This window comes from Ursus americanus, chromosome 14, assembly GCF_024610735.1.
Source record: "Ursus americanus isolate L20-20 chromosome 14, mUrsAme1.1.p, whole genome shotgun sequence".
Taxonomy (NCBI): domain Eukaryota; kingdom Metazoa; phylum Chordata; class Mammalia; order Carnivora; family Ursidae; genus Ursus; species Ursus americanus.
Genome location: NC_142140.1, coordinates 69,800,713 through 69,828,483, shown reverse-complemented (window position 1 = coordinate 69,828,483; position 27,771 = coordinate 69,800,713). Strand labels below are relative to the sequence as shown.

Genomic DNA, 27,771 nt, shown 5'->3' with positions numbered 1-27,771 from the left:
CAGAGAGAGTGGCGAGCAATTTTAGTCTCCCGAAGTCCATTACCGGCTTAGCTTGAACAGGATGACCCTTTGTGTTCTTGGTCCAGCTCTCATACTGCAAACAAGTATCTTTTTCATGGTTATTTAGGGCCATGTTTTTTTATATTTTTGTGCTTTTTTGGGGGGCGATTTCACTGTTTAGAGTGGCCCCCAAATGTAGTCCTGAAATGCTGTCTGGGGTCCCTACGGCAGGAAAGCTGGGATGTGCCTTAAGGAGAAAATATGTGTTAGATGAGCTTTGTTCAAGCACAAGTTTTGGTGCTGTTGGCCGTGAGTCCAATGTTAATGAAAACTTCCAGAGAAAGGAAAATGAAATTCAGTACTCTGGGAAATGCTGACGTAAAATCTGTGGGGCGTGACGAAGATGTGGAAAAGATGGAAAAGCAGATTGCGGATTCACGAGATGATGTCTGGTTTAAAAAAAAAAAGTAAAAGGTAGCAGACTGCATTGTTGTGAAACCCAAAACCAAAGAAGTTTACAGTCATGTTTCCCGGGGTCAGGAAAGTGTCAGACCTTTCCGAGCCAGTGCTGGCTGGCTCTCGAGGCTCCGCAGGCCTCACAGCATGAGCAAAGGTAAAAACTTGCAGGCGAGTCACTTTCTGTCGACTGGGAAGCTGGAGAAGAATTTTTAAAATACCTACCAAATATTATACAGTGAAAGGGTTATGTGGGTAAGCAGGTTTCCAGCACTGATGGGACGGCCTTTTTTTTTTTTTTTTTTTCACAAGGACATTGGCAAACAAACCTGTATAACCCAAGTAGTGTCTCCTTTAATAAAAATGTTGTGATCAGAGGCTTGCAGGAACCGAACCCTGTATTTCCCGTAGGAGCAAAGTTCAGTATTCGCCAGTTTGGCGTGCCTGGCAACTTGATGTCACTGCCACACGTAACGAGAATTGAGTGGACATTCTACACCTCGATTGCCTGGCTAGCACCAGAGTTCCATCCTTCACTGGACGTGATACGCAGCAGAGTTAGAGAACGTCAGCCAGTGTCAGCATCATCTAGGCAGTTCTCAGTAATCACCCACCGCCATCGATAGTGTGTATTTCCAAACAGCACCATCCTTGAAGAGCGTATAAAGTCAAAGAAGAGAAGTCCAGTTTTGCTTTGTTCCTGTGATGTATTGCTCATGAGAATGTGGCTGTGTTGTCTCCAAATCCTTAAAAGTCAAGCACAAACCCGCCAAGAAAGCCAGCTTATAATTAATGTCCAGAGCAGATGTCACACCACTTCCTATGGTTGTATCCTGACTTATCCAGGATTGAAAATAACATAGACTAGTTGTCTTTTGAGAAGCTTTTTAACTCCTGTCCGGGGTGTTAAGGTATTAGTAAGATGTCTTTTCGCTAGGAGGCCCAGGGACACACAAATCCAGCCTGAGACCAGTCACTCCTCCCTTAAGATCCTCGAGAGAAATGGACAGGAAAATACAAAGAAGTGAAGGAGTGTTTTCTTATTCTGCCGCATTGACCCCAACACAGATTCTCAGGCCCCACGTGCTGAATTAGAATGGCCAGAGTGGGACCTGACCGTGTGTCGTTTATTCTTTTTGAAGCTTCTCTGATAATTCTGATTCATATCCTTAATAGACACCTACTGCCCTGGAATGAGTCATGAAGAACCATTGAATAATTTTTTTAAAAAATTTTATTTATTTATTTGAGAGAGAGTGAGTGAGAGAGAGCAGGGGAGGGGAGAGGGTCAGAGGAAGAAGCAGACTCCCCTGTGAGCAGGGAGCCTGATGCGGGACTTGATCCCGGGACCCGGGGATCATGACCTGAGCTGAAGGCAGATGGTTAACTGACTGAGCCGCCCAGGCGCCCCCACTGAAGAATTTTAACTAGGTAATGGACGTGATCAGATTTAAATTGAAATGACTCTGATAGCAACGTGGAAGAATCAAAGGCGGAGAGAGAAGGGGACAGAGGATGTTCTCAATTAAGGAGAAGGTTCAGGTCACCTTTGGAGCTGGTAAAATACACCCCCCCCCAGATCCTGTCTCCCCATGGGTGTTCCCTCTCTGTGGATCACAGTCTGGGGCTTTGAACCATGTGTGCTTTTGAGAGGCTTCCCAGGTGATTCTGTTGTTTAACTACAGTTAAAAACCTCGACTCTAGCAACTGGTCTAAAAGTCCCTGTAGTAATAACCGGTCACATTCTCTGTTCTACAAAAGGTCTCTACCGCACAGCGATAAAGGACATTCAGGACCATAATGTGCGACCACCAGGGAGGCCAGGAGTGAGTGTAGTCAATATGAGTGGGGCCTGGCTGTACCATCTGCAAGTATAACCTAACTCAGCACCACTTATTCCCCAAACCATCCCACTTTCTGTGTTGGAGGACCCTCCAGTTTCTAGCTGGATGCCAAGGATGGAATTTATAGCAGACCGGACGGATTTTAAATCTGGTTCTGCTCCCTTTCTACCTCGCTTGCTTTCTCCCAAGAGTCTTGCGCCTTTTCCAACTCCTGTCTGACTTGTTTATTTCCAGGCAACGTGATGAAGCTGGAGGAACAGAAGTCAGACCTGGAAAGGCAGCTGAAGACTCTGACTAAGCAGATAAAGGTGAGACGTGGCTACTGCAGGGGACAGGGAGCCTTCTCCATCATTGTACTGAGAGTGTCCCCGCCTTCGGTTTGGAACCCTCTGAAAAATACCCCACTGACTCTTCTAGCCTGCTTTCTCAGTACCTTCCCGTGGGCCCTGGAACCACAGATTAGTGTTGGCAGGAAACAAAATCAAAGCAGCTTTTCAGCCTCAGGATAAACTCCGATAACACCAAGTGTCCTTCCCTCCCGTGCTGTTCCTTTTCCTGGTGGTGGGACGGCATTGAAGCGTGCTCGCGAAGGGCCACCTGGCCGGTCCTTCTCGCTGACTGACATGGGGGACCCGGGGGCCCCTGCCCACACGCCGCCCCGGCCAGCCTCTGACGCAGGTGTGGCTTCTGGCGTTTTCAGGAGGAGACGGAGGAATGGAGGCGGTTCCAGGCGGACCTGCAGACGGCGGTGGTGGTGGCCAACGACATCAAGTGTGAGGCCCAGCAGGAGCTGCGCACCGTGAGGAGGAGGTTGCTGGAGGAAGAGGAGAAGAACGCCAGGCTGCAGAAGGAGCTAGGGGACATGCAGAGCCAGGGCAGGTGGGTCACGACAGAGCCACACGTTTGTGAGTCTGGCGGGCACCCGCACCGTGCTTGGCTTCTCCTTTAATCACCACGCATGAGCCTTCGCCGTCTGGAGACGTGGCGCTTCTGTGTCTCTCTGTGCAGAACCTTTATTTCTTTCCTAAACTCACTCGTCCGCTGCTGCCACCGCCACACGGCCAGAAGGGTCCATCCAGGGCCGGGTCACTGCCGTTCTCTGGCCCAAGGCAGTGAGAAAACTTTTCACGTACATTGTGCGCGAAAGTTCTAGCCAAGGGTCCTCCCGCATTTAAAGAAGAGAAGTGCGTCTAGGATAGCTCCTTAAATCATGGTGTTTATTAGTGCAGGAAACCACGCACTTCCACGGGCCACAGCAACACCTCACGTGGGTCCCTCTCATGCCCTGGGCAAGGCTGGACTCACTCCCAGGGGATTTGCCACCAGTGAAGGGGCCCATTCCTCCCGGCCCAGGGACATGCTTCTCCCTCGGCCATGCCTGTGGGCTGCCTCCAAAAGCCCTTGAAATAAGCCCCTTTATTAAAAAGGATGAGTGTGGAGAACATACGTCTGGCTAACACGTGACTTTCCTTTTGAGTTCCGAGGGAGGGAAATCACACCGTGTGTTGTCCCAGAAAGTTCTTCCTAACAGCAAAGTTTCAGAGGCAGGTATTCCTAAAGTGAGCTCAGACTTCATTATTATTTGAAATTTTAGGGGTTCACAGACGAGATGACAAACAGTACTTTAGGCCTAAATGAATGCAGTGTTCCCTTTCCCCAGTCAGGAGTAACTGTCCCTAACTTTGAGATTCTTGGATATTAGGAAATTATTTGGAATTTTCAGGTGTCTTTCAAATATGAAACATAGTATTTTAAGTCAGATTTACTAGGTTCTGAATGCTGATTTGTGCAGTTGGCCCTTTCTCCATGTTTTCCAAGATCAAGAGAGTTATTCATTGGCCAGATTCTGAGCCTCTGGGTCTGATGTATTATTGTGAGTTTCATGACACTAGAAAAAGTAAATTTCTTCTCAGGATTCTGTTTTGATTCTCTTACCAAACTTGTTTCAGTCAGTCCCTCCTTCCTTTGTTTATGAGTTTCATATAAAACAGGCTGTAGGGGAGCCTGGGTGGCTCAGTCAGGTTAGGCGTCCGACTCCTGATCTCAGCTCAGGTCTTGATCTCAGGGTCGTGAGTTCAAGCCCCACGTTGAGCTCCACACTGGGCACAGAGCCTGCTTAAAAACAGACTGTAGGGAAGGATTCAGATAAGATGTGTGTAGCTAGTTCCATGAGTCACCCTTGAAAATCAAGATCATTATTTTATAGTCACACCTGTACCCTCTGGCCGCCAAAGCATGTGAATTTTAAGTTAAGGAGGGAGGAGAATCGAAAAGACTAGAGAATGTCCCCTGTTGAAATGAACATGAGGTCCCCTCATTTGCTTTTTGCTTCTGTTTCATTTGTCCACTTGTCTTGCTTTTATGATGTGTGTTTTTGGAAGAGGAACCAGACTGTAACTTGCATCACTTCATACGTATGTTATTGTAAAGATAAACGGTACAGGACGAGTCCCAAGTTCATGTAGTTATCGTACGAGCTGCTGCATTTCTTACCTAGACTCTAAGACACAGGCCAGATTTTACAACTTGAACTCTGATACCATAGAAAGTCTCTGCACAAATCCCAACGATTTAGGGTCCATATATAATATTCTACATCTTTAAACATAGGGTCACTTCATTTTTTTTTTAATAAACACGGTACATTTCTCTTCTAATTTTCTAGTGATTTGCAAACCGACCACCCAAATCCAGCAGTTTAATCCCTTATCACAAAACATTTCAACAGTGTAGGGCTGACACCAGCCCAGAACACGGCATATTACTGAAACCCCATCAGTGTGTTTTTGGCCTGTCGTTGAGTTGGGCAGGGTTTCAGACGGCAGCCAGACCCGGGTTCCTCCCTGACTCTGCAGACTGCCCCTTCTAAAGAGTTGACTCTGAAAGTCACTCGCCGCTGGCTCAGCCACATCCTGAACCATCCCCTGAGCAAGACTTGAAACCAACCCACACGCTCAAAGGTCCTGAAGTGACATAGTGTTTCCATCCTGGCTGAATGGGTTCTCGACTGAAACTCGATTTGACTTTGACAGTCATTTCGAAATATGAGAACTCAAAAGGCATTCTTGGTTCAGCCACAGCCAACGAACTTGCAGAAAATTCTCTGATGAGGTCCTCCAAGTACAACCAAGAGAAGGTAAGAACATTTGAAAAGAACCTCAATCCTAACACAGGATTTACCGATTCTCATTCTTACTTCGCATATCCAGGCATTTGAGGGGATACAGTCAGGCTGGTAGGTGGGCAGATGAAGCGCCTCTGTGTGAGTACAAGTTAGCCTTCATTACCAAGAACTCAGCAGGTGAAACCAAGTGGAACATTATTTAACCTAGGATTTTAGAAAATTCTAAAAACTAGTGCGCTAGCAATCTTCGGTCCTATTACGTTTTCAAAAGGATTTTTGTTTTGGAGTCAGAATAACAGATGTGAAGAGTAGATGGAGAAACGAGGCTCAAGTCTTGGCTTTGCCACCAACTGGCAAGGTTTCTATCCCAGACCTAGCTGTTCCCTCCCCCAAACGAGGCGATGAGAGTGGGTTGCGACTGAAGGGCCCTGGAAGGTCCACTGTTCTCTGAGACCAGTTGGTCAGCTGGCCTTTCTCTGATGGGGGAGTCAGGAACTCACATGCCAACCGCACCATCTGTCCAATGCAGTCCTTGGAACCTCCTGGAAACAGTGGCATCTCCACATTTTAGCTGGGCTGTGGACCTCCTCTTTCTGTTCCAGAAATCTGAACCAGCCAATGTAGTTTTTACGTACCTGGAAGTGATCTGTTTTGCTGATACATTAAAGGATGAAAGGATAACAAATAACTTTTTCAACTCCGGCTTCTTCCGCTTTTGAGCCATTAAGAGCACACCATTACAGTTCAAACTTCCATCAAAATTAAAACATCCAGCCTTTTTCCTGAAAAGCTGAGACCTGGGGCCTGGCCTCCAGATTCAGAGGACACACACGCAGCTCCCCTCCATGCCTTGATGGGCCACACGGAGGACATTGTTGACCTGCAGAGCATGACACAGGCTTCTCGAACAGTAACAGGGGAAGACCTAGAGACGTTTTTCCTCTTACTCTGAAACACTAAAGACCATTATTTTTAGGGTGACTCGATTTTACTCCTATGACACCAATAAACATCCATGGAAAACATCTTTTTAAAAATGGTTAAAAACACTAAACATTGGTGCCTCATTAGCGGTAGGAACTTCTAAGCAGAAGGTCTGAGATTCAGAACATGTCTAGCTTCTCCCACTGGCTCTTGCGTCGTCACCTCTGAAGCGAGCAGCATGGTGGCCCATCACTGCCAGACTCTTCTGGAATCGGCTCTAACTCTGTGTGCACAATGTATCCTTCCCTAATGTCAGTCGCCTGCCTGTGCCACTCTGTGTCCTTACAGCTGTCGTGTGTCACAGCCGCGGGCCCCGGGGGTTCTGGAGCTGTCACTGAAAGGCTGAGTGTGGGAGCTGGCAGTGTAGACGCTCGGGGTCACTGAGATACCTTTTCCAGCTCTCTTGTTGCAGATACTTTGATACAGCCTCCCCAGACCTGCCAGAGGGGACCGGTTCTCGTGGGGGTTCCTAATCTGAGCCTCAGGGGCCCCTGACACTTTGGCCCTTGATGTGGAAGCTGGCCCTCTGGGCTCCCAGCACAACCCTTCCACGCCTTCTGCTTCCATAGCTGGAATCTGCGTTGGCGGCGTTGGACATATAGCCTGGAATCGCAACGAACTGTGTCTGCTGCCCTGCCTCCCAGCCCCCGTCTTCACAGAGTGGCTTTGGAAAGTGTGGACATGAGCTTCCCCTAGGCCTTTTAGGACTGATAGGCCTCAATACTGAAAGAAATCCTTTTTTCTGGGTGGTTGATTTTTTTCCCCCCAGCCTTGACTGTAGGACAGTAGAGGGGAAGCTTGAGCCACTCTGTAAATGACAGAGGAGCCTGATTTTAGGTGTCCTGGCCGTCTCTACTCTCCCAACAGTTGCTGTTGGAGAAGGTCTAGTGAAAGGACCCCAGTAGTGATGTCTTGAGTCTGTGCAAAGACCTTTGGCTTCCAAAAAGATGAGAGGAGTAGGAATTCAAACCTGTTGGCCCCATTCTAGATATAGCTCTTCCCTGTGGGGCAGTGGCAGCTGTTAATTCTTCTGTCTGTAGCCTGAGATCATGTTGCCTCGAGTAACTCCTTTACCAGCCTTTCCCCCCCTCCATTTCTGTTTTCACAGCTCCATGGTCTCTGTCAGCTAGCAGAGCATTTGCTGGAAGAAAGACAGCCCAGCCCTTGCCATGATGGGAAACTACAGCCATTTCTATATGAAAGGGGGAATAATGTGGGGGAGAAATTACCTCTTTACCAAGAGCCAGATTGTCTCCTTATAACAGCCTCTGTTTCACACAGTCGTGGCGATCAAGTCTCTCTACCTTTTTTCTACATTTTGGAAGCAACTCATTGCACGATCAAAGATGGTCCTTCCCCCCCCCCTTTTTTTTCCCTTCCTTCTTTTTCTCAGAAGATTCAGCAATCTTTTATGGAGCGTAAGATGAAGTTGTTCCGAAAAAGACAAATTACAAGCATGTTGTGAAACTCACTTTTTTATACGTAACTTGCGTGTGCAGAGGGAGCGCTGCTGAACGCAACCTGTGCCTCTGTCTTACTTTTTGGAGTTTATATCTGTGCTTTCTCTTGAACATGGTTATCTGACAGTCTTGGAATTAACACTACTTAGGGCAAAATAGGAAGCCGTCTGTGTCGCGTCTCATTCCAAAGAAGCTAGGAAGTTCTTCCTTTATATCAAGTCTCCAACGAGCCCTTTCAAGCTGGGGTCTGACTTCCTTACCTCATTCGAAACAAGCCACCACTCAGTTGGGGTTTGATTTCCAGAATCTTCCGTGGGGCTCAACACAAGTGCCGTTTGGCTGATCCAAAAGGATGTCGTTGAACGGGTCAGCTTACATGGTGGCAATGCCCTTTGGAATCTGACGGAAAAATTAAGGAACGACTACAGTTAAAGGCCTCAGGAATAAAACTTACCCTGGAAACTGAAAGACTTTCAATCCAGAAGTGGATGATTCAGAGTGATCCAGAATTCAGAGTGGGATGTTAAACTTCGGAAGTACAGAGTTTGTGAAGATCTGCACATGATTCAGCTTGGCCCTCTCTTGAGGACCCTCTGTGCCGTCCAGACGGTGGCAGGTCTTAGCTACGTGTCCCCAGGATGAGACAGGAGCTCCCATCGGTAGGAGGACGTGAGGAGCAGGAAGGCTTTTTAACTCAGGAGGACAGTTTGGCGCGTCCAACTGGAGAGCCCAGAATCCCTAGAAAAGTCTCGCTTGGTGGTAGAAGAGAGGTCGATGTGTCCTCCATGAAAATAGCTTGGACCCTTGCTGGCATTGTCCCCTTGATCTACTGGGAGAGCTTTACCTCAGACAGAGATTTTCTTGGAACGATACCGCATTCACTTGCCAGGGGTTTTCAAATATAAACAAAAGGAAAATCACCTCAACTTCAGATGCACAGCTGTATTTGCAGCCCGTATTTCGATCTGTCTTTATTCTGGGTACCATTGAATATTTTTATACGTAAGCATTCATGAAGTGCTAAATAAATACGTTATCATTCGGAAGAGTCTCTTGCCTGGTTTATGATCACTGGCCACATGTTTGCAGGACCTTCATGTCCATCTGTCCTCGGCTTTCTAGTGCAGGTGGTTTCAGGACTCAAAGCCATGTCCGATAACTAGAATTTGAGCCAGAAGCAAGCCGGACTTTCAATACAAGTTGTAGGCAGGACGCTGTGATTTTAAATATGAATGTAATTTCTAAAATGATTTCATTATTGGAACAAGAGGGCAAGGAGCAAAAATAACTAATTTTGCATAAATTGTTGAAGCAAAATGCCGGTGTTTCCCAAACAATCTAGTACATGGCATTTGAAGTCCAGGCTTATCTTGTTGAACTGTAAAAACAAGTAGATCACTTGGTGATTTGATATATTGGATGTCTTCTTAATCATGAATATTTAGGTACCCTGGTAACAAAATGGAGTTGTATAGTGAAAAATAGTCATCTTTTCCCGCTCCAGTACCACCCTATAAGGTAATCAGTGTTCACAGTGTATCTGTTTTTCTTTACCTCTGCCTCTACTCGTATAAATACATAGGGGTTCGTTTTTATATTTTTTATAAAATATATAACATACATTAACAGTGTATCATGGACATCCTTCCAGGTCGATTTTTCTTTTTTCTTTTTTTATTATTTTATTTTATTTTATTTTAAGTAAGTGCCATGCCCAGAATGGAGCCCAATGCAGGGCCTGAACTCACGACCCTGAGCCCAAGACCTGAGCCAAGATCAAGAGTAGGATGCTTAACTGACTGAGCCCCCTTGCGCCCCAAATTTAACTCATTTTAATAGCTGCATGGTGTCCCAGAGGATGGATGTGCCCCTAGAATATTCAAACACTGTCATATTGGTGAACATCAAGGTTATATTTTCTAGTCTTTTCTTTCCCAACAATGGCATAATAGCAATCCTTATCCACATGATAGATCTGTTTTTATTTTCATAGGATGGGTTCCTAAAAGTATGATTGCTACATTGGAGGATATGCAGTTTTGATTTTAATAGATTTGCCAGATTACTTGCCTAAGGGTTATGACATTTTATTCCTTTTTTTTTTTTAAGATTTTATTTATTTGACAGAGAGAGAGAGAGCCAGCGAGAGAGGGAACACAGGCAGGGGAGTGGGAGAGAAAGAAGCAGGCTCATAGAGGAGGAGCCTGATGTGGGGCTCGATCCCAGAACGCCGGGATCACGCCCTGAGCCGAAGGCAGACGCTTAACGACTGCGCCACTAGGCGCCCCTTATGACATTTTATTCTTTTTTTTTTTTTAAGATTTTTATTTATTTATTTATTTATTTATTTATTTATTTATTTATTTGACAGAGATAGAGACAGCCAGCGAGAGAGGGAACACAAGCAGGGGGAGTGGGAGAGGAAGAAGCAGGCTCATAGCGGAGGAGCCTGATGTGGGGCTCGATCCCATAACGCCAGGATCACGCCCTGAGCCGAAGGCAGACGCTTAACCGCTGTGCCACCCAGGTGCCCCTATGACATTTTATTCTTGACGAACGTGCCTGTCTATACACAGCCTTAGCAGATGCAGATAATATAATCTTAATTTTTGCCAATAGGGTAAGCAAAAAATGCTATCTCATTGGTACTTTATATTTGCATTTTCCCGGGGAAATTTTTATGTGTTAACCATTTGCTTTTCCTCTGTTGAGAATTGCTTGTTTAGCACTTTTGTTTATTTTTTTGCAGACTGATTATTTTTCTCTTATCCGTTTATCAGTCAGCATCTTATTAGGGATGTGTGTTTATCCCAGGATATTATGGGCCTTTTGGCTTTGCCATCGTTATCACGGAAAATTTTATATTGTTGCGCAGTATAATGTTAGTATTTTCCTTTACTGTGTCTGGGTTCTCTGTTTTCAAGATTTCCGCTACCCTCATCTTACAGAAATAGGTTATCACATTTTCTTTATCTGTTTCTCTCTCTCTCAGGTACTTGACTTGCCTTCCTTTGTTTAGTCTGCTGTGAGGTATGGGTCTTCTCCCAGTTGGACAGCCGGTCATGCCAGCACCGTTTATCAAAACCGTCCTCTGCCCACCAAGTTGAAATCCCACCTCTGCGTTATTTATTTCATCTATATTCAGAGAGACTTCCCCTGTATGCCCTCATTTCTTTTTCTCTTGAGCTGGTTCTGCTTTAAAATATTTTAATGGGATTATTAGGTTGCTGATATCACTTTTTAGACTCAGCCTTTTGTCGTAAACCGTCGTCTTTCATATATTTTCCTCTTTTCTTGAATTTTATTGTCTTCTCCAGGCAGATGCTATCAAGTGTATAATTCTGTTTCCTGTCATAAATGTATAAATGTCGACTGTCTCTTGAGTGCAGTTACTCTCTTCGTTTTATGTTATGGGATATATTCGTAGGTCAGGGCAGGTCTTGGGGCAGAGCAGATAATTGTCCATCATTATTCTTGCTTAAACGGGTGAGTGTGTCAGGACCTGACACTTGCCCAGTGTCTGCTTAGATCCGTACCCACTTTGGCTGTGACTGCTGTTAAAATCCCAAACCAGAAAGGAGGCTCTTTAAGGTGAATTTATGTTACATATCGGAGATATGGAAGCTCAGATAGATACAGAGAAAGAATAGGTTCCTAGTGGATGAAATCCATCTGTGTCCATTTCCTTTCTTGGCGAAACTGGAATGTGGGAGCCAGCATTCTGGGCCTAGTTTTGCTTGGTCATTGTCCATTTTAGGGATGTACTGTGGATCTTCCTAATCTGCCCCCCCTTTTTTAAATTTAAAACTTAAAATTTATTTTTTTATAATAATTTTTTATTATGTTAGTCACCATACTTAGTTTTTGATGTAATGTTCCATGACTCATTGTTTGCGTATAACACCCAGTGCTCCATGCAATACGTGCCCTCCTTAATACCCATCACCGGCCTATCCCAATCCCCCACCCCTCTCCCCTCTGAAGCCCTCAGTTTGTTTCCCAGAGTCCACAGTCTCTCATGGTTCATTCCCCCTTCTCTTTACCCCCCCCTTCATTATTCCCTTCCATCTCCTACCGATCTTCCTATTTCTTATGTTCCATAAACAAGTGAAACCATATGATAATTGTCCTTCTCTGCTTGACTTATTTCCCTTAACATTATCTCCTCCGGTCCCATCCATGTTGCTGCAAATGTTGGGTAATCGTTCTTTCTGATGGCTGAGTAATATTCCATTGTATATATGGACCACATCTTCTTAATCCAGTCATCCATTGAAGGGCATCTTGGCTCCTTCCACAATTTAGCTATTGTGGACAATGCTGCTATGAACATCGGGGTGCATACGGCCCTTCTCTTCACTACGTCTGTATCTTTGGGGTAAATACCCAGTAGTGCAATGGCTGGATCATAGGTAGCTCAATTTCTAACTTTTTAAGGGACCTCCACACTAATCTGCCCCTTTTTGCCACTGTCCTTTTACCTGGGATAAACCATCTCTGGCCTCCTCAGACAGTCCTATCTTACTTAGCCCCGAGTTCTTCTGGAACGAACACACTGTGTGCTCAGGGCTTCTCCCAGCTCTGGCCCTCTAAAGAGGGGACCTCCCTGGGGTTCCCCCACATCTTCATTTCTTTGAAATTCCTCAAAGTCTGAGCCACATAGATGATCTCATTCTGTAGCTTCCAGTTCTGATGCAGGATTTTAACGACACTTACTGCTGGGATTTGGAGACGAAGATGCTTGTGTTCCAACTGCCGTCTTACCCTTTTTGTTTTTGTGTCTTATATATGCTTCTATTGAAATTCAAAAATGAAGTTCAGAAAAACACAGATACCTGAGAGGCAGAATACTTAACTAATTTCTGTCTCACTCTAGAGCTACAGAATTCTCTCAGACTCGTTTCGTGCATAACAGTAAGAAATATTTTGAGAAAACTGGATTCCAGGTAAGGGCATAGCATGAGCAATGGCACAGAGACAGGACCTACAAGGAACAGAACTTCAGGTAGCTAGGCTTTTAGTCCGAAAACGAGCTGTGTGGAGGGGAGTCCTAGGTGGGAAGTCTGTCCAGCACCGGGAAGGGCCAGGAGCTGGGCTTTATTCAGTTTTTCAGGAAAAAGGCATTGCAAACAGGTGATCGACATGACTGATCTTCTCTGTGGATACGGATCCGCCATTCGGGAAGGCAGCAGTGGTGTAATGTGACATTTCCCAAAGGTACTTAACTTTTGAATACTTCGAGTATGTACAAGAGCTCACATAATCTTGGATCGGAATAGACGCCACGGCCATGTGTCCTGTATGATGATGTAATGCCGTGGAAACCCACAGCATTTGAAGGCCGTTCTGTAACCAAACAAGGACACCAGTGAATTAGATGTGATAACATTTTTAAAATAAAAGATAATTACAGACACACACACATACATACGTTTAAATTATAACAAAAGATAGATAAGGTGGACCAACAGTGAGCCTATAACGTGGCCCTTGCCTGCAAGTGTCTGTCATTCTCAGGTATACGTTACTACTTCCTGAGAGCAGATTATTGGGTAAAAATAAGAGCAATGAAATAAATACTGATAGTATTTTTTAAAATCTATGTTAAATAATTTTTAAGAAGAAATACCATCTGTATTATTATTTTTTTATATATACCTGGTATGCCTCACAGGACACCTGTGCCTTATAGAAAATTTGAGAAAGTCACGGTCAAACAGAGCTGGAGTTACATCCCAGATTCACTGTTTACCATCCAGGTGACCTTGTCAAATTTTTCATCTAAAATAAGGGATAATAACTTACAGAGGTGAATTTTTTTTTTTTTTTGAAAATTAGATAATGTTTTAAAGACTCGTGGTACTTACTATGGGGTTATACACACATTTTTTGGTGTAAAACTTATCCATTATTTTCATAGTTTTACATGCCGGGATCAGGTGGAAACATGCCTTACTTGTGTTGTTTCCAACATGGCGCCTGAGCACATGGCGGCTGTGTCATCTGAGATGCCCCTGAAGAAAGAAGGTCTCCTTCAGTGCTATAGGGAAACCGAATGCACTAGGCTTATGGAAAGCTGGTGTGTCTGTATGCAGTTGTACCTTCAAAACCACGTGCGCTGTACTTACGGGTGATTGGGGGATTTTCGAAGCTCACTTTGACTCTATGTATGTGTGATTTTTCTTTTACAGAGTGACCTTCGAGTCTAACGTCTGTCTTTGGGAGACGATAGCTAGCATAGAACTAATCCTTAACCAGTAGTGGTACCTTGAAGCTTCTCCTGTATTAAATGAGTTGGCTGCCGTACACCTGGCTATATGCTTAACGTTTCTTAATATCCTTTATTGAATACAGCGTCTTATTCTTCCTTGAAACAGAGAAAATGTAATACTTCATTTCTTGCCAGGATTGTCACTGGTCGATCCCAGACAATCCTAACACAGGCTGTAAAGGAATTTCAAATCTATTTATGATGAAAGTACTGTACTAATAAAACCAATAGCATTCTTCATAACTGCTTTCTATGGTTCTTCAATCCAGGCTTTGTTTTGTGAATCCCCTTACCCCCCCCACGCACACGCACACACACGCTTACACACACACACACACACACACACACGTGTGCATGTCCCTGTTTAAACATGGGGGGTGTTTAGTTCGGCAGCTTCTCTGATCTGCTGAAACAACTCGCAAAGTTTTCTCATACTCTTCCTGTTCTAGCCAAGCAGACTGATCAGTTGAAATATGGTCTTTGGGTACCTGAAGGCAGGACTGGGAATTGGCTCTTGTCACCTTGCTATGTTTTTCGGAGTCCAAAGGACTCCTATTTATCACTTGTTATATTGAATCACAGAGAAACTTAGGTAATCGAAGGAAACACTTGAGCGGATGTAGAATTGTTTTCATTAAATTATCAAGGAATGAGACGAAAACGAATATTTGGACAAGATCTTCCTTTGAAGGGTGCCCTGAGTTTCTGCAAAGCCCTCGATAGCCGGTCCTTTAAATGGGCTGGTGAGAAGGTGGCCCACTTTGTTTCCATCCTTCCTTGGAATGGCTGGTTTGGAAATTGAAGATTTTTTTTTTTCCTGCTTGCACCTAACCTGATTTCATTCTCTTTCTGCATCTTCCACACCTGATTTTATATTGCACAACACACCAGGGAAAATACAAAAAACCCCAACTCATTCAATTAAAAAAATTTTTTTCAAACCCGGCGCCCTACCAGTTTCTGAAATTCCTGATATTTTCTTTCAAAGAAGTCATCAGTGTCTTGATTTTTTTTTTTTCCACTTCCAAGAAGGGCCTGTGGAGACAAAAGTGTGTTCTAAGCTCTGCTTCGCTTAAACATTTTCTGTTCTCGTTGATCACAGAGCAACAGAAGGAAGCTTCGAGAATTAAGGACAAGTAAATCCAACGCCCGAAGCTTATGAGAACTAATTCCAAAAAGATCAGTAAATAAATATTTTAAACTTCCAGTGACCTTATTAAAATACGCTGCCAGAAATACTCTGTTTGAGCCATTCTCATAAATTAGTCGTCATCTCGCAAAACAGCTGGTGACCGTTTGCTATAAGAAAAAGAGCAGTGCCTCAGAAATCAGAAGACTGGGAGATCTTGCCTTGGCTCGTTCACAGGGAGATTAAATGACATGCTAACATGTCCCAGATGAGGCCATGCGTAAGAGGATTGAATCAGATGATCGGTCTTTAAAAGACTCTCTCATGAATCTGTGCTCGCAGTTAGAATCCATAGGAAGAGCTTACCGGCAATGTTTGCGTGAGAGTAGAAGGGTTTACTAAAGGACTGTGAATGGTTCCCTCCGCGAGGGCGAATGATGTCCGAGTCGGGATTCCGTTGCACATGGCAGATCACTGTTAAGTTGGCTTAAGCAGAAAGGCCTTAAACAGCTTGCGGGGTTGTTGGGAGGGCTGAAGAAGCAGACTCGAGGCTGAATTTCCAGGAACAACTCCCAAAGTCACAGCACAGAGCTGGGCTCTCGGGGGAAGCCTTAAAATCAGGATGTCAGCTGCCCAGTTGGAAGGGTATCGCCTTGGTTACCAACAGCAGAAGGTTACCAACAGGGTAGCCTGTGCCCTGCCTCCCTGCCCCGACTCGGGTCCCGATCCAGGTCTTATCCTCGTCTTCCTGATGGGTAGATTCTAAGTCACATCTGAGCTCCTAGATACAGGGGATCCCTGAGATGACATCTTCCCAACGTCTGTGTGCCAAATGGGGGTTGGAATAGGCACTCTGAGAAGCCGATCTGTTGTGTCCACCATGGACAATATAGCTAAATATTTATGATAAATAACATTTGGGTTTGGGTTGTTTTTGTTTTTGTTTTTACAATATGCAGAGTAGAACTAGATCCTTTGTATTTAGAGCTGATGTCAAGTCACTCTGCCTCCAAAAATACTATTTCTGGCCATTCCCAAGAAAATATCTCTGATAAAAACTGAGAGCAAGACCTATATTATTTCCTGAAGAGGCAGAGCTGATACAGAAAACAGGATTTGAAATTTGGGATCCTCCTTCCAGATTTCTTTTCTCCACATTGGTTCTGTTTTCATCTGTGTCTCTTCCCCCGACCCCCATGGGAACATCCTCCACCTTTTCAATTCGTTGTTGCTCTTTACCATGCAGACCTGTGAATGAAGAGTCAGGGCCGCCCGAGGTCGAGGCTCCCGGCCGGTGGCATGGCGTCTACGTGAACAGAACATCTCCAACACCTTCAGAATCTGCGACCACCGTTAAGTCCCTCATCAAGTCATTCGACTTGGGACGGTCAGGTATTTCATCATTTCGTCTCATGAGCAAAACTCACATTCCGACCGTGGCCCCGCATATCAAGCCTGTCTCTACTCTGCATTGGCCCCGAATGGATGCAACCACAGGGGCTCTGTCTAGATCATTCCACACGGAGTCACTGTATCCAAGAGACTTGCCACGTTCCTTTTCTGCCTCTGTGTCCATTAAACTCAGGTTACTACTGCTTCCTTCTTAGCGTCTCATGAGAATGAGCAGGGCCAACCAGAGGCTTCATGTCCTAGGAAACAAGGTGTTGAGTCTGTAGTTGGCTGTCTTGTTGGACCCCCGGCCTTCCTCCCCTCCCCTGTTAGACTTTTCTTTGCCTGGTCTTGTGTGTGACCACCTGTGCTGACCTGTCATTCCTGATCTCGATACATTCCCAGCTTGTTCTAGAAACATCTCTCTGGCTCACCGTTCACCTCTCTTCACTGTTAACTACATCTATGAGAAAAATGCATGTCTATACACACAATAATGTAGTAAATAAAAGAAACCGAATGTGCATCTGCCCAAAATAGCAATATATTTCTTCTCTCGGCCACCGCAATTATGCCTGTCATATAGAGAGACTGGAGTCATAGCTACTGCTAGGATAGACCTGGTTGTCTTCACTAAAATCCTCCGCAGCTCTCAGTTAGATGAAGATGAGACCACAAATACTAAAAGATGCGAAAGCCCAGTGACTACATTCAGTCCAGATGGGAAATGAGCTAACCATAATGGTTTGTGCAAGAACTTTCCTGTTCCTTCTTGCTGAAGATGCCTCATCACGTGTGTTTTCTTGTACCCTGTGTGTCCCACCTCTACGACCAGCCCCCATTTAGTCGACTTCTCCCCTCTCCCCAGCTCGACACTAGTCCAGAGAACAAGAGAACAGAGTAAATGTAATCCCTTAGAAGCATCACGGTGTACTCTTGTAGGCACCAAAACAGTAACAAATCAGGAGCTACTCTTCGCTGTTTGGGACTGGAACAACATAGAAATGTTCCCATCTCTTTTCTTGGCAGGTGGAGCCGGACAGAATATTTCTGTCCATAAAGCCCCCAGAAGTCCCCTGAGTGGAATTCCAGTGAGGACCGCTCCCGCTGCCGCTGTCTCCCCAATGCAGGTATTTTGAGGGCCTTGGGTATGTGGGTGGTGGTCTGGGCCACGTGGAACCGCGATGCTGTCTAATGCCCAGGCAACAAAGGGGAAGCGAAAACCACTTGGTTTATTTTTTTGAGGCATGTTGAACATCATTTTTAATAAGCGCAGAATAATAATAATGAAACTTCAAGTAAAAAATTACAATTTTGCAGGGTGCCTGGGTGTCCCAGTCGGTTAAGCATCTGCCTTCAGCTCAGGTCGTGATCTCAGGGTCCTGGGATCGAGCCCCACATCGGACTCCCTGCTCAGTGGGGAGCCTGCTTCTCCCTCTCCTCCCTGCTCGTGCTCTTTTCTCGCTATCTCTGTCTCTCTCTTTCTCAAATAAATAAATAAAATCTTAAAAAAAGAGAGTGGGTTAAAAAATCTCCCTTGCTCCCTAGCCCCAGAAATAACCACTGTTTATGGCTTGTTGTGTATCCTTCTAGATGTTTTTCTTTAGTATAAAAATGTGTGTGTGTGTGTGTGTGTGTGTGTATGTAGGGGGGAAGAGAAAGTTTTATAATTTGGAATACACTGCACATTGTTCAGACACTGACTCATTTCACTTTGTCATTGGAATGTAATCCCTCAGGGCAGGAATTTTTTTTTTTTTTTTTAAGAGAGACAGAGAGTGGGTGTATGTGTGCGCATATGAGCAGGGGGTAGGGGAGTCGATGGAGAGAGAGAGAGAATCTTAAGCAGGCTCCACACCCAGCGCAGAGAGGGCAGGGATTTTTATCTGTTTTGCTTGCTGTTCTCTCTCTTGTCCGGAACAGTGGCTGGCACACAGTTATATCACAGTAGAAGCTCAGTAAATGTTCGTTGACTGAACGCAGGAATATATCAGAGACATCTTTAAGTGTCAGTATTTGGAGAAATCACGCATCCTTCGTAAAGGCTGTGTGATGCGTGGTGATCTGTTAACCACTCCTCTGTTGACGGGTGTGTAGCTTGTTTTGGATTCACCTTATTGCAAAAACAATACAGTGAAATCCCTTCTATGGATTTCGCCCACTTAAAGGGCCGTTTCTGCAGGAGAGCGTATCACCATGAGCTGGCAAATAGCCGGAAATCACTCTAGCGCCTCCCGCAGAAAGGAACTGAATACAGGGAGAGCTCTGGTCTCCACTACGCTTCCAGGAAAGGTTCCTAGAACATCTCAAAGTTGACCCATGGAAGGGACTTCTGTTTCCGCCAAGTCTTTCTCTAAGGGCTTGCCTAGAACTACCACTCTGTCAAAATTCAGCACCTGCTTTAGGCTCCCACCGCCACAGACGCGGTCCCTCCCAGCATAACAGGTCCCGTCCTCCCAGGGTCCGTCCAGGATTTCCTTCTTTTTAAGGCTGAATAATATTCCACTGTGTGTACAGACCCCATTTTGTTTATCCATTCTACTGTCCGTGGACGTGTAGGTCATTCCCACCCCTTGGCTGTCGTGAGTAGTGCCGCGAGGAACATGGGCGTGCAGAAATCTCTTTTAGAGTCTGTTTTGGTTGTTTTGGAGATATACCCAGAAGTGGGACTGCTGGATCGTACTGGAGCTCTATTTTTAATTTTTTGAGGAACCTCCCTACTGTTTTTCATAGTAGATGCACTATTTTCCATTCCCACCAACGGTGCACAAAAATTCCAATTTTTCCACATTTTTGCCAGCACTTGTTGTTTTCTCTCTCTCTCTCTTTTAAAAAATAATGACTCTCCTAACAGGTGTGAGGTGATATCTCATTATAGTTCTTGATTTGCACTTTCCTGATGATGAGTGAAGTTGAGCATCTTTCCGTGTACCTGTTGGCCATTAAAAATCAGTATTTTTACACACCCCCTTGAATGTACGTGGAATTTTCCAGGAAGGTGCTCACAAAGCTGATGACTAATGATTACCCCCGAGGAGAAGAACCGGGTCATGGGAGCCAAAGGGAGGCTCTTCTCATTTTATGTCCTTTCTGTGCCTTTTGAGGGTTGTGCCCATTGCATTTGTTATCAGTTCAAATAAATAAGGTGTTCTGATGAGCTTGAGAATCGTCGTATGGACGTGCGCACACACACACCTGTTCATGCTGTCGCTGGTGTCACAAGCTCACCTAAGCTGGTGTGCCCTTTGGTTTTCTAGAGGCATTCAACGTACAGCAGCGTTCGGCCGGCCAGCAAAGGTGTGACGCAGCGTTTGGATCTTCCAGACCTTCCCCTCTCAGGTAATGCCTTAAACAGCAAATATTTTGGGATGGCTCAGTCGGTTGTGCGTCTGCCTTCAGCTCAGGTCATGATTCCAGGGTCCTGGGATCGAGTCCCGCATCGGGCCCTCTGCTCAGCGGGGAGCCTGCTTCTCCCTCTCCCTCTGCCTACTGTTCCCCCTGCTTGTGCTTTCTCTCTCTCTCTGACGAATAAAGTCTTTAAAATAAAAAAACCGCAAATACTTTTGACTCCTTATTTTGAGAGGTTAACTTTTCTTCTTTGCCTGAAACCGAGCCTAGAAAAATAGTCGATGGCATTTATTTCAAGCAATTTAAGACTCTAAGTGTTTGTGTTCGGGCCGTTAGATCCTGTTTCCTGCCGCTGTACTTCTCAGCGTGCATGTGTTTGGGAGAAATGTCTAACTTTGGGGAGGTTTTTTTGTTCGTTTTTTATGGAATCTCGAGAGAATATCTTACCGTCTTTAAAAGTAACTATTTTTAGGGAAAAATCTTATCTGATTCTGAAGGTCTCTTGCTTCCATAATTCCTAAAATATGCCTCTTTAGCGATATCTTTGCCTTTGAGTGTAGCCCTCTTCCTGTTGTTACTCCGGGTATTTTTAATATCCGGATCCTGACGACGACATGGGGGTTGGAATCCACAATCCTCTGCGTCACTTTATCACTCCTGCGCCTCGCGTGCTGGTGGCCAGTGTGAAGCGGCCGTAACGGAGGGGGGCACACAGGGGTGGGCCTGCAGCTTGGCCCCATTATTCCACCTCTCTGAGCTGTGGTTTCCTCATCTCTGAAATAGAAACAGTGCTGTCTCCCTCAGAGGATCGCTGCAGGGGCTGAGCGAACATGGCCGGCTATTGGGGTGAGCAGAAGGGCTGGCCTTCACCTTAGCCCCTGTTCCCTTTCCACTCAGTTCACCTGTCAGAACAAAGAGACAGTAGCAGAATGGTCAGCTTGTCCCGGATATAGGCCTCAGAACTGTATGTCTATGACCCTGTGGTCCTTGCTGTAAGGCAACAAAAGAGATGAAAAGAACCCTAAACGAATTATTTACTGGTGCCTGTACGAAGGCAAGAAAGCCAGAAATCTGGACTGTGTGGATAGAAATCCTGTGTTTCTAAGCGTCAGACAAAACTTCTGTAACACGGCCACGGAATCAAAAGGAATTCCCACTGCTCTACTTTTAGATCATGGTCAAACATGGTCAGCTTTCTTCTTAAAATAGTTGTTTCTATGAGATAAGTTTCACCCTTTGACTGGAAAATCCTTTACCTCGCTCGCCACCTTTCTCTTTTTCCCCACTTCTGAATTTCGTTTTCTTTTTCATGGCATAAGAGGATTTCAGGCTGAGATAGACACTGATATTGAGAATTTGAAGACTACCTCGGCCCACCCCCTACATTTTACCCGTGAGAGATTCAAGCCCTACAGAGAGTAAGTGGGATGGGTAGATGGCCCCCTGATGCTGAATGGCTCTGGGACCAGGATAGGATTTCTTCTGGTTCTTTCTACCACGCTGCCTTTTGGTGATGAGGCGAGGGATCGCTCTGATCAGCAGCCTCAGAAAGGAGTGATACGAGCTTCTTATAGGACTTGGAGTCATAATAATGACCTCAAGGAAGAAGGAAACGGTGTCCAAGGGCAGGAGAATAAGGAAAAAAACAGAAAGGGTGAGTGAGTCTGGTAAAGCAGGTCGTTATTTCTGTGCAAACCGAGCACCCCCTTCCTAGAAATGGAAGGGAGGTCAACACAGGGCATTGGAAACCCACCTGATTTAAGTTCTCTACACTTGCCATGTAGTGGAAAATTGGGGATAACGTGGTTATATGCACAGTGATGTATTCCTGGGCAAGCCTTTCTTTTTTTTTTTTCTTTTTGTTTTGGTAGTTGTGGCTAAAATATCCGTAACACAAAACGTACCATCTTAACCATGGTCATAATATTTGTGTCTTCTCTGCCCCTCCCACTTTACCTTTTGTGTAAAGAAGCCGTTGTTTTAATTGACAAGCTAAATCCTAGCGCTCAAACCACAGTAGCTATTACCCCGAAGTAAACAGTCCGTTGTCGCGCCCCCTCTTTGCCCCGACCAGGCACCTGTCTACCCGGAGGATTCTATTTACTCGACTAAAAAAGGATTCCACGGTAAAAAACTGCTTGCTTTCAGGCCGGCCTTGCCAGCATTGAGGTCATCAGAAGCTGCCGAAACGGGATTAATGCACTGTTTTTGTTGTTCTCGTTAGTGATGTAAGCTCTGTTTTTCCTCTCCTCTTCCAAGCTCATTAGCCTCACTCCCCACTTCGCTCCCCATAATTGGCGGCTCTTCGCTGTACAAGTATTGTTTTCTTCCATGACTATTTATGGTGTCATAGGAGGTGACCGTGGACTCAGCCTGGTCACCGAGGTCTGTCGTGTGGCATTGAGCAAGTCATCTCGCTTCTCTGAGCTCCCGTTGCCTCTGTGCTCTTGTGGTCCTTGAGAAGATAGCATCTGGAGGATTCAGACTGTTTCGTTAACCTGTTTTGACTCCTAATATAACAGCAGAGAGCTTTGCTTATTTTTAGCAAGCCAGACCCTATGACTGGAATGGCTTCTTTTTCTTGTAAAGTCGGTATCATTCTTGGTACCCAGCTTTTTGCCTGCTGCCTTGAAACTCCCACTGGGCATCTTCCTGCCAGCTCTCTCTCTCTCTCTCTCTCTCTCTCTCTCTTTCTCAGATGCCCTTCAGTTAAAACAAAGTGCTTTACTTGGGAACAGGGCTGGCTCTGTGGGGGTGTGACCTGTGCGGGGCGCTTAGAAGGGCTTTGGTTCAAGGCTCTGAGGGTGCCATCTTGAAATTCTTAATAATTTTTGAACAAGGGGCTAATTTGTCATTAGTGTCTATGAATTATGAATTATGTAATCAGTCCTGCCTGGAGAATCCTTCCTAGAAAAGGCCATGTCCCTATTTGTATTTTTATTACTGAATCCAGAAACTCACTGAATTTATATTTATTATATATTTATACTTAGGAATAAAATGAGAATTGTGTTGTACTTGGGAGGAAAGTGTGGTGACCAGTCAAATTTCTCTTCCAGGAATAGGTGATTATGTTGTTTTTCACACAGATCTTCTAAAGGGAAGGGGTGAGGACCTAAAACCGGACCCTTATCTCCGGAAGAGTCCCTCGCTGGAGTCTCTGAGCAGACCCCCTTCTCTGGGCTTCGGAAACACGAGGCTGCTGAGCGCTTCCACTGGAGGCTTGAAACCACAGAGCAAACTCAGGTATCACATTTTAAACAGTGAGACATCACTGGGCCGATGACCTTGGAGTCTTCCTTCTGTTTTGTCCCCTGTGTAGTCAGTTTACTTGTACGTGTATTTGCTGAATGAAAACGACCACAGTACCTGCTTTCAACAAGGGAGGAGGGCACCGGACAGCAGGACTGTGCAAAGTGAAATAAGGGTTGTAAAAACAGAAATAGACACAGACTCTTGGGGACTTATTAGCTGGGTCAAGAAGTCTGGGAGGGGGGAGGCAGCATTTCTGCCAGGGGGCCCACAGGGGTCACTGTGAGGAGCTCTGCACAACACTCAGGGAACTGGGGGTGGTTTCGTTTGGTTAGATTAGCCTGGGGGCTTCACGAGGGCAGTGGCCCTGGCAGACACTGTATGGGCCAGGGAGGCGGATAGGTGCTCCGGATATCACCGCTGGGAAGGCAGGCTGGAGTCACCTTATGAACGGTCTTCATTGCCAAGGTTAGCGGTTTGTACTCATTTTGGTAAAGCGGTGGGGAGCCACTAAGTTTGTGGGATTTGGATTTGGACTTCGAGTGGTGGTACTCGAAACAGTGGCATATAGGAAGGATCAGAGGGGCATTTTGAAGTCAGCACCGAAAGAGCTTGTTAGCAGTCATATTAGGGGTGGGGGAGAGAGGGGACAGAGACCGCCAGGGCGGCTCCCGCCTCTGCCACTTCCTCCCTGTTCAGTGCTCCTGCTCCCCCAGACCCCAGCAAGCCTTCTCCAGCCACTTCCCCATCCTCTCCTCACCCATTGCTTCTCCACGTGGAGTCAGTCTTCGAAAACACGGAGTGTATCCCATGCAGACCTTCTCAGAAACCTCCCGTGACTTGTCATGCCCCCCTCCACCCATGTTTCCTGTCCTCTGCTCCCTCCATTCTCCAAGGCTTAGCCCCACCCAGCTCACCGGCCACTTTTATTCTCAGCCTTTGCAGCTAACACGAACATTTGCCACCGCTCACAGGATCTTGGCCTGAACCGGCTCCCTTCTGTCCTTTCACACTCCTAAGTGCTTCCCCCCAAATTCAAATGCTCCAGGAGGTGGTAGCGAGCCCCCCTCGTGGCATCGACACCCCCTTTCTCTGATTTCCGTGTGTTTCGCTCTTTCGGGTATTTAACTCACTCTTGTGTCGTGAGTGTGCCTTTGTCCCCATTTATTTAGCTGTACTTTAGTAACGCAGTAAATACTTCATCTTGCACTTCGATCTCTGCCCCGGCCCCTCTGGGCCACGCTACCCACACAGCATTGCATCCAGTCAGTGCTTTGGAGCGGGCAGACGGATGGATTTACAACACTAGCCACTTGGGGAAGTGGGGCTGCTTCACAGACATTCTCACTACCGTTATGAGTATTATAAAAGGATTTTAGGAAAGTCTGAATAAGCTCAGCTCTTGTCATGTCTTTGGGTGTAGCCGATATTTGGACCCAAATAAATGAAGTCATATCTTTCAGAGATTTAACTGAAAGCCCCAGATTATTCCTGTTTGTGAGCAGGAGATTTAAGTGATCAAAACTAGTTTTAAGGACCAGAATTAGTGCTGTCCTGAAACTGCTCTTTTTTTTTTTTTTTTTTTTTAAAGATTTTATTTATTTAGTTGACAGAGATAGAGACAGCCAGCGAGAGAGGGAACACAAGCAGGGGGAGTGGGAGAGGAAGAAGCAGGCTCATAGCGGAGGAGCCTGATGTGGGGCTCGATCCCATAACGCCAGGATCACGCCCTGAGCCGAAGGCAGACGCTTAACCGCTGTGCCACCCAGGCGCCCCTGAAACTGCTCTTTTCTTGATGCCAGAAATGCGTACAAAAAGGCTATGCGTATATTAATATGCAATTTTTATTATACCCTTCATGATGAAAGATTAAATTAGTGGAGATTAATGTGTTATTTTATTTTGGTACTTACGTCATTGAGACAAACAACAGGATAGAAATCACTTGTTTTGGAAGCTCTCATCCTGTTATTATTAATTTGGAGGGGGCATCATATCTAGTTAACCTTAGTTTGTCAAGAAATCTGTTCAGTTAGTGTTTTAGTCATCCATGGATACAGAAACTCTTTTCCAAACCTTCATTTTACTCTTCCCTGGTCTGTCAGACCTAGAAATTCAGTTCTAAGCAATGAAGGGTCAAACACAGGCAAAGTTGCCGTAACTTCATAGTTAACAGCGACTCTGACCACAGAAACTCATGGACTTATGTCCACGAATACGCAAGGTGCAGGGGACAACAGCCACCAAATTACACGAAAAAAATTTTAATGCAAGTATGACGCAAGGCGCAGGGGACAACAGCCACCAAATTACACGAAAAAAATTTTAATGCAAGTATGACATTTTCTTAAAAATCTCCCTACCTTAATTTGGATTGCTGGGGTCTGGAATCATCCTATGACTCCTTAAAAATATTTTAAAGTATTTTTATTAAGGGGCGCCTGGGTGGCTCAGTCGGTTAAGTGGCTGCCTTCGGCTCGGGTGGTGATACTGGGGTCTTGGGATCAAGTCCCGTGTGAGGCTCCCTCCTCGGCGGGGAGTCTGCTTCTCCCTCTGCCCCTCCCCCCACTTGTGCTTGCTCTCTCTTTCTCTCTCTCAAATAAATAAATACAATCTTTTTTAAAAATATTTTTATTAAGTGTCAAAATGATACAAAATACTAACAAGAAAATATATATAAGTTATAAAGAACGACAATGCAGCTGGACATCGACCTTCCAGTTAAAGGAAAAGAAAATTATTATTACCACTGAAATTTCCTGTCAGCCGCCCTCTTTGCCCCACTCCAAGGTCACCACCATCTCTGACTGTGATATGTGACGTCCTTTGCTTTTCTTTCCCAGTCTCACCGTGTATGCTTGTATCCCCAAACAATATTATGTATTACTCACATTGAAATTTTTGTACACATGGACCCATGTTTTTTTTTATTTCAAAATTGTTCCCCCTGTTTATTCAAGTTATTGCATACATCCATAATTCATCAGTTTTTATTGCTGTATAGTATTCCATTGTAGGAATACCCCACCATTCACCCATTTTCCTGATGATGTACATTTGATTGTTTCCAGCTTCTTGCTAGTATAAAAAGTGCAGCTCTGTGCGTTCTTTTTTTTTTTTTCTCTGTGCATTCTTGAATATGTGCCCTGATACATATATCTAGGGGTAAATCCTGTTTCACAGGTTTTGAATTGCACGGGTCCACTCGTGGATTTTTTCTGACAAATACAATACAGTATTATATATTTATTTTCTCTTTTTTATGATTTTATTAATAACATTTCCTTTTCTCTAGCTTCCTTTATTGTAATAATACAGTGTACAATAAATGTGACATACACACATGTGTTCATCGACTCTGTGTTATCGATAAGGCTTCCTGTCCACCAGGGGCTATTAGTAGTTAAGGTTTGGGGAGTCAAAAGTTGGACATGGATTTTCAGCTGTGTGTGGGGTCAGCACCCCTACATCCCTGTGTTGTTCAGGGGCGAACTGTACTCTTAAATTGTTGCCTGTTAACAGTTGGTGCTGCAGACACATGTCCGCTGTTTTGTCCCTGCTCTCCTGCACGCTGTTCGAACGCTGGAGAGCACAGTTCTCATGTCACGATAGTCATCGTGGAAGAAACTGGGTGGTCTTAAATCCCTTGGTAGGATGTGGATAATCTTAGCTAGTGTAAAGATGAACAGACGTCTAGAGCAAACTGAGAACGGGGCACCTAAGCTCTTGCTCTTAGAATGCTATCGTGGCTTAATTAGTAAAATCACTTCCTCTGGCTAAACAGGGGCTCCAAATTGTGTTAATGCAGCACCAGCTGAGGAGTGCCACCCCTGGAGTGTGCGAAGACCCTCTTTGGAGTCATCTTTACGGATTTGCACCTTGTATCTCCCTTCCCAGCACTCTCCATAAGCAGCCAATCTGGTGTTTCTAAATGCCCTTTCAGTCTAACTTTATATGTTGTGTAGATATAGGCGAAGCCTTGCAACTTGCAGAGTGTTTTTTTCTATAGTGTTTTTCATTAAAATGATAGTGTACTTAAGTTAAGAAAGAGCTAGATGGATGGAGCCAACAGATAGATTTTTAAAAAAACCAAAACCCAAACCATCCTCTTTCCAGACTTCTGATAGCCAAGAAGTACAATTTCATTTTTTCCATAGTGTGAGACATAATGAAATGTATCATTGATACGACTGATTTGGTTGTTTCTCTTGAGTCTCCCTGGAGAGACCTAGACTTTTGCTTTTCTAATCTAGTTGTTTACTTCTTACGTACTTGAGGGTTCTAAAAATTAGCATCTTCTCTTTACTCTGTGCTCTTCTTCCTAACCAGCGTGGAAAGAAGAGACCCGCTGGCTGCCTTGGCCCGGGAATATGGCGGCTCCAAGCGCAACGCTCTCCTGAAATGGTGCCAAAAGAAAACAGAAGGCTACGCGGTAAGTCACAGCATCGGCCAACCTCCAGCCTGCTGTGGGCCGCAGCGGTCCTGTGCCCGTGTCTGTCCTGTGCATGCATATG

The 27,771-nt window shown here is 45.2% G+C and overlaps 1 protein-coding gene across 8 annotated transcripts in view; it reads left to right on the top strand.

The window, feature by feature from the left end:
- The window catches only part of SPECC1 (sperm antigen with calponin homology and coiled-coil domains 1), a 257,749-nt gene that overhangs the window by 173,065 nt on the left and 56,913 nt on the right, over positions 1-27,771 (top strand). For all 8 annotated transcript variants that reach the window (XM_045778245.2, XM_045778240.2, XM_045778241.2 and 5 more), the window contains 7 exons: positions 2,535-2,608; positions 3,001-3,179; positions 16,515-16,660; positions 17,687-17,787; positions 19,915-19,996; positions 23,095-23,251; positions 27,587-27,689. In XM_045778245.2, coding sequence (XP_045634201.2) covers positions 2,535-2,608; positions 3,001-3,179; positions 16,515-16,660; positions 17,687-17,787; positions 19,915-19,996; positions 23,095-23,251; positions 27,587-27,689 — 842 coding nt within the window. The remainder of the gene's footprint in view (positions 1-2,534; positions 2,609-3,000; positions 3,180-16,514; positions 16,661-17,686; positions 17,788-19,914; positions 19,997-23,094; positions 23,252-27,586; positions 27,690-27,771) is intronic.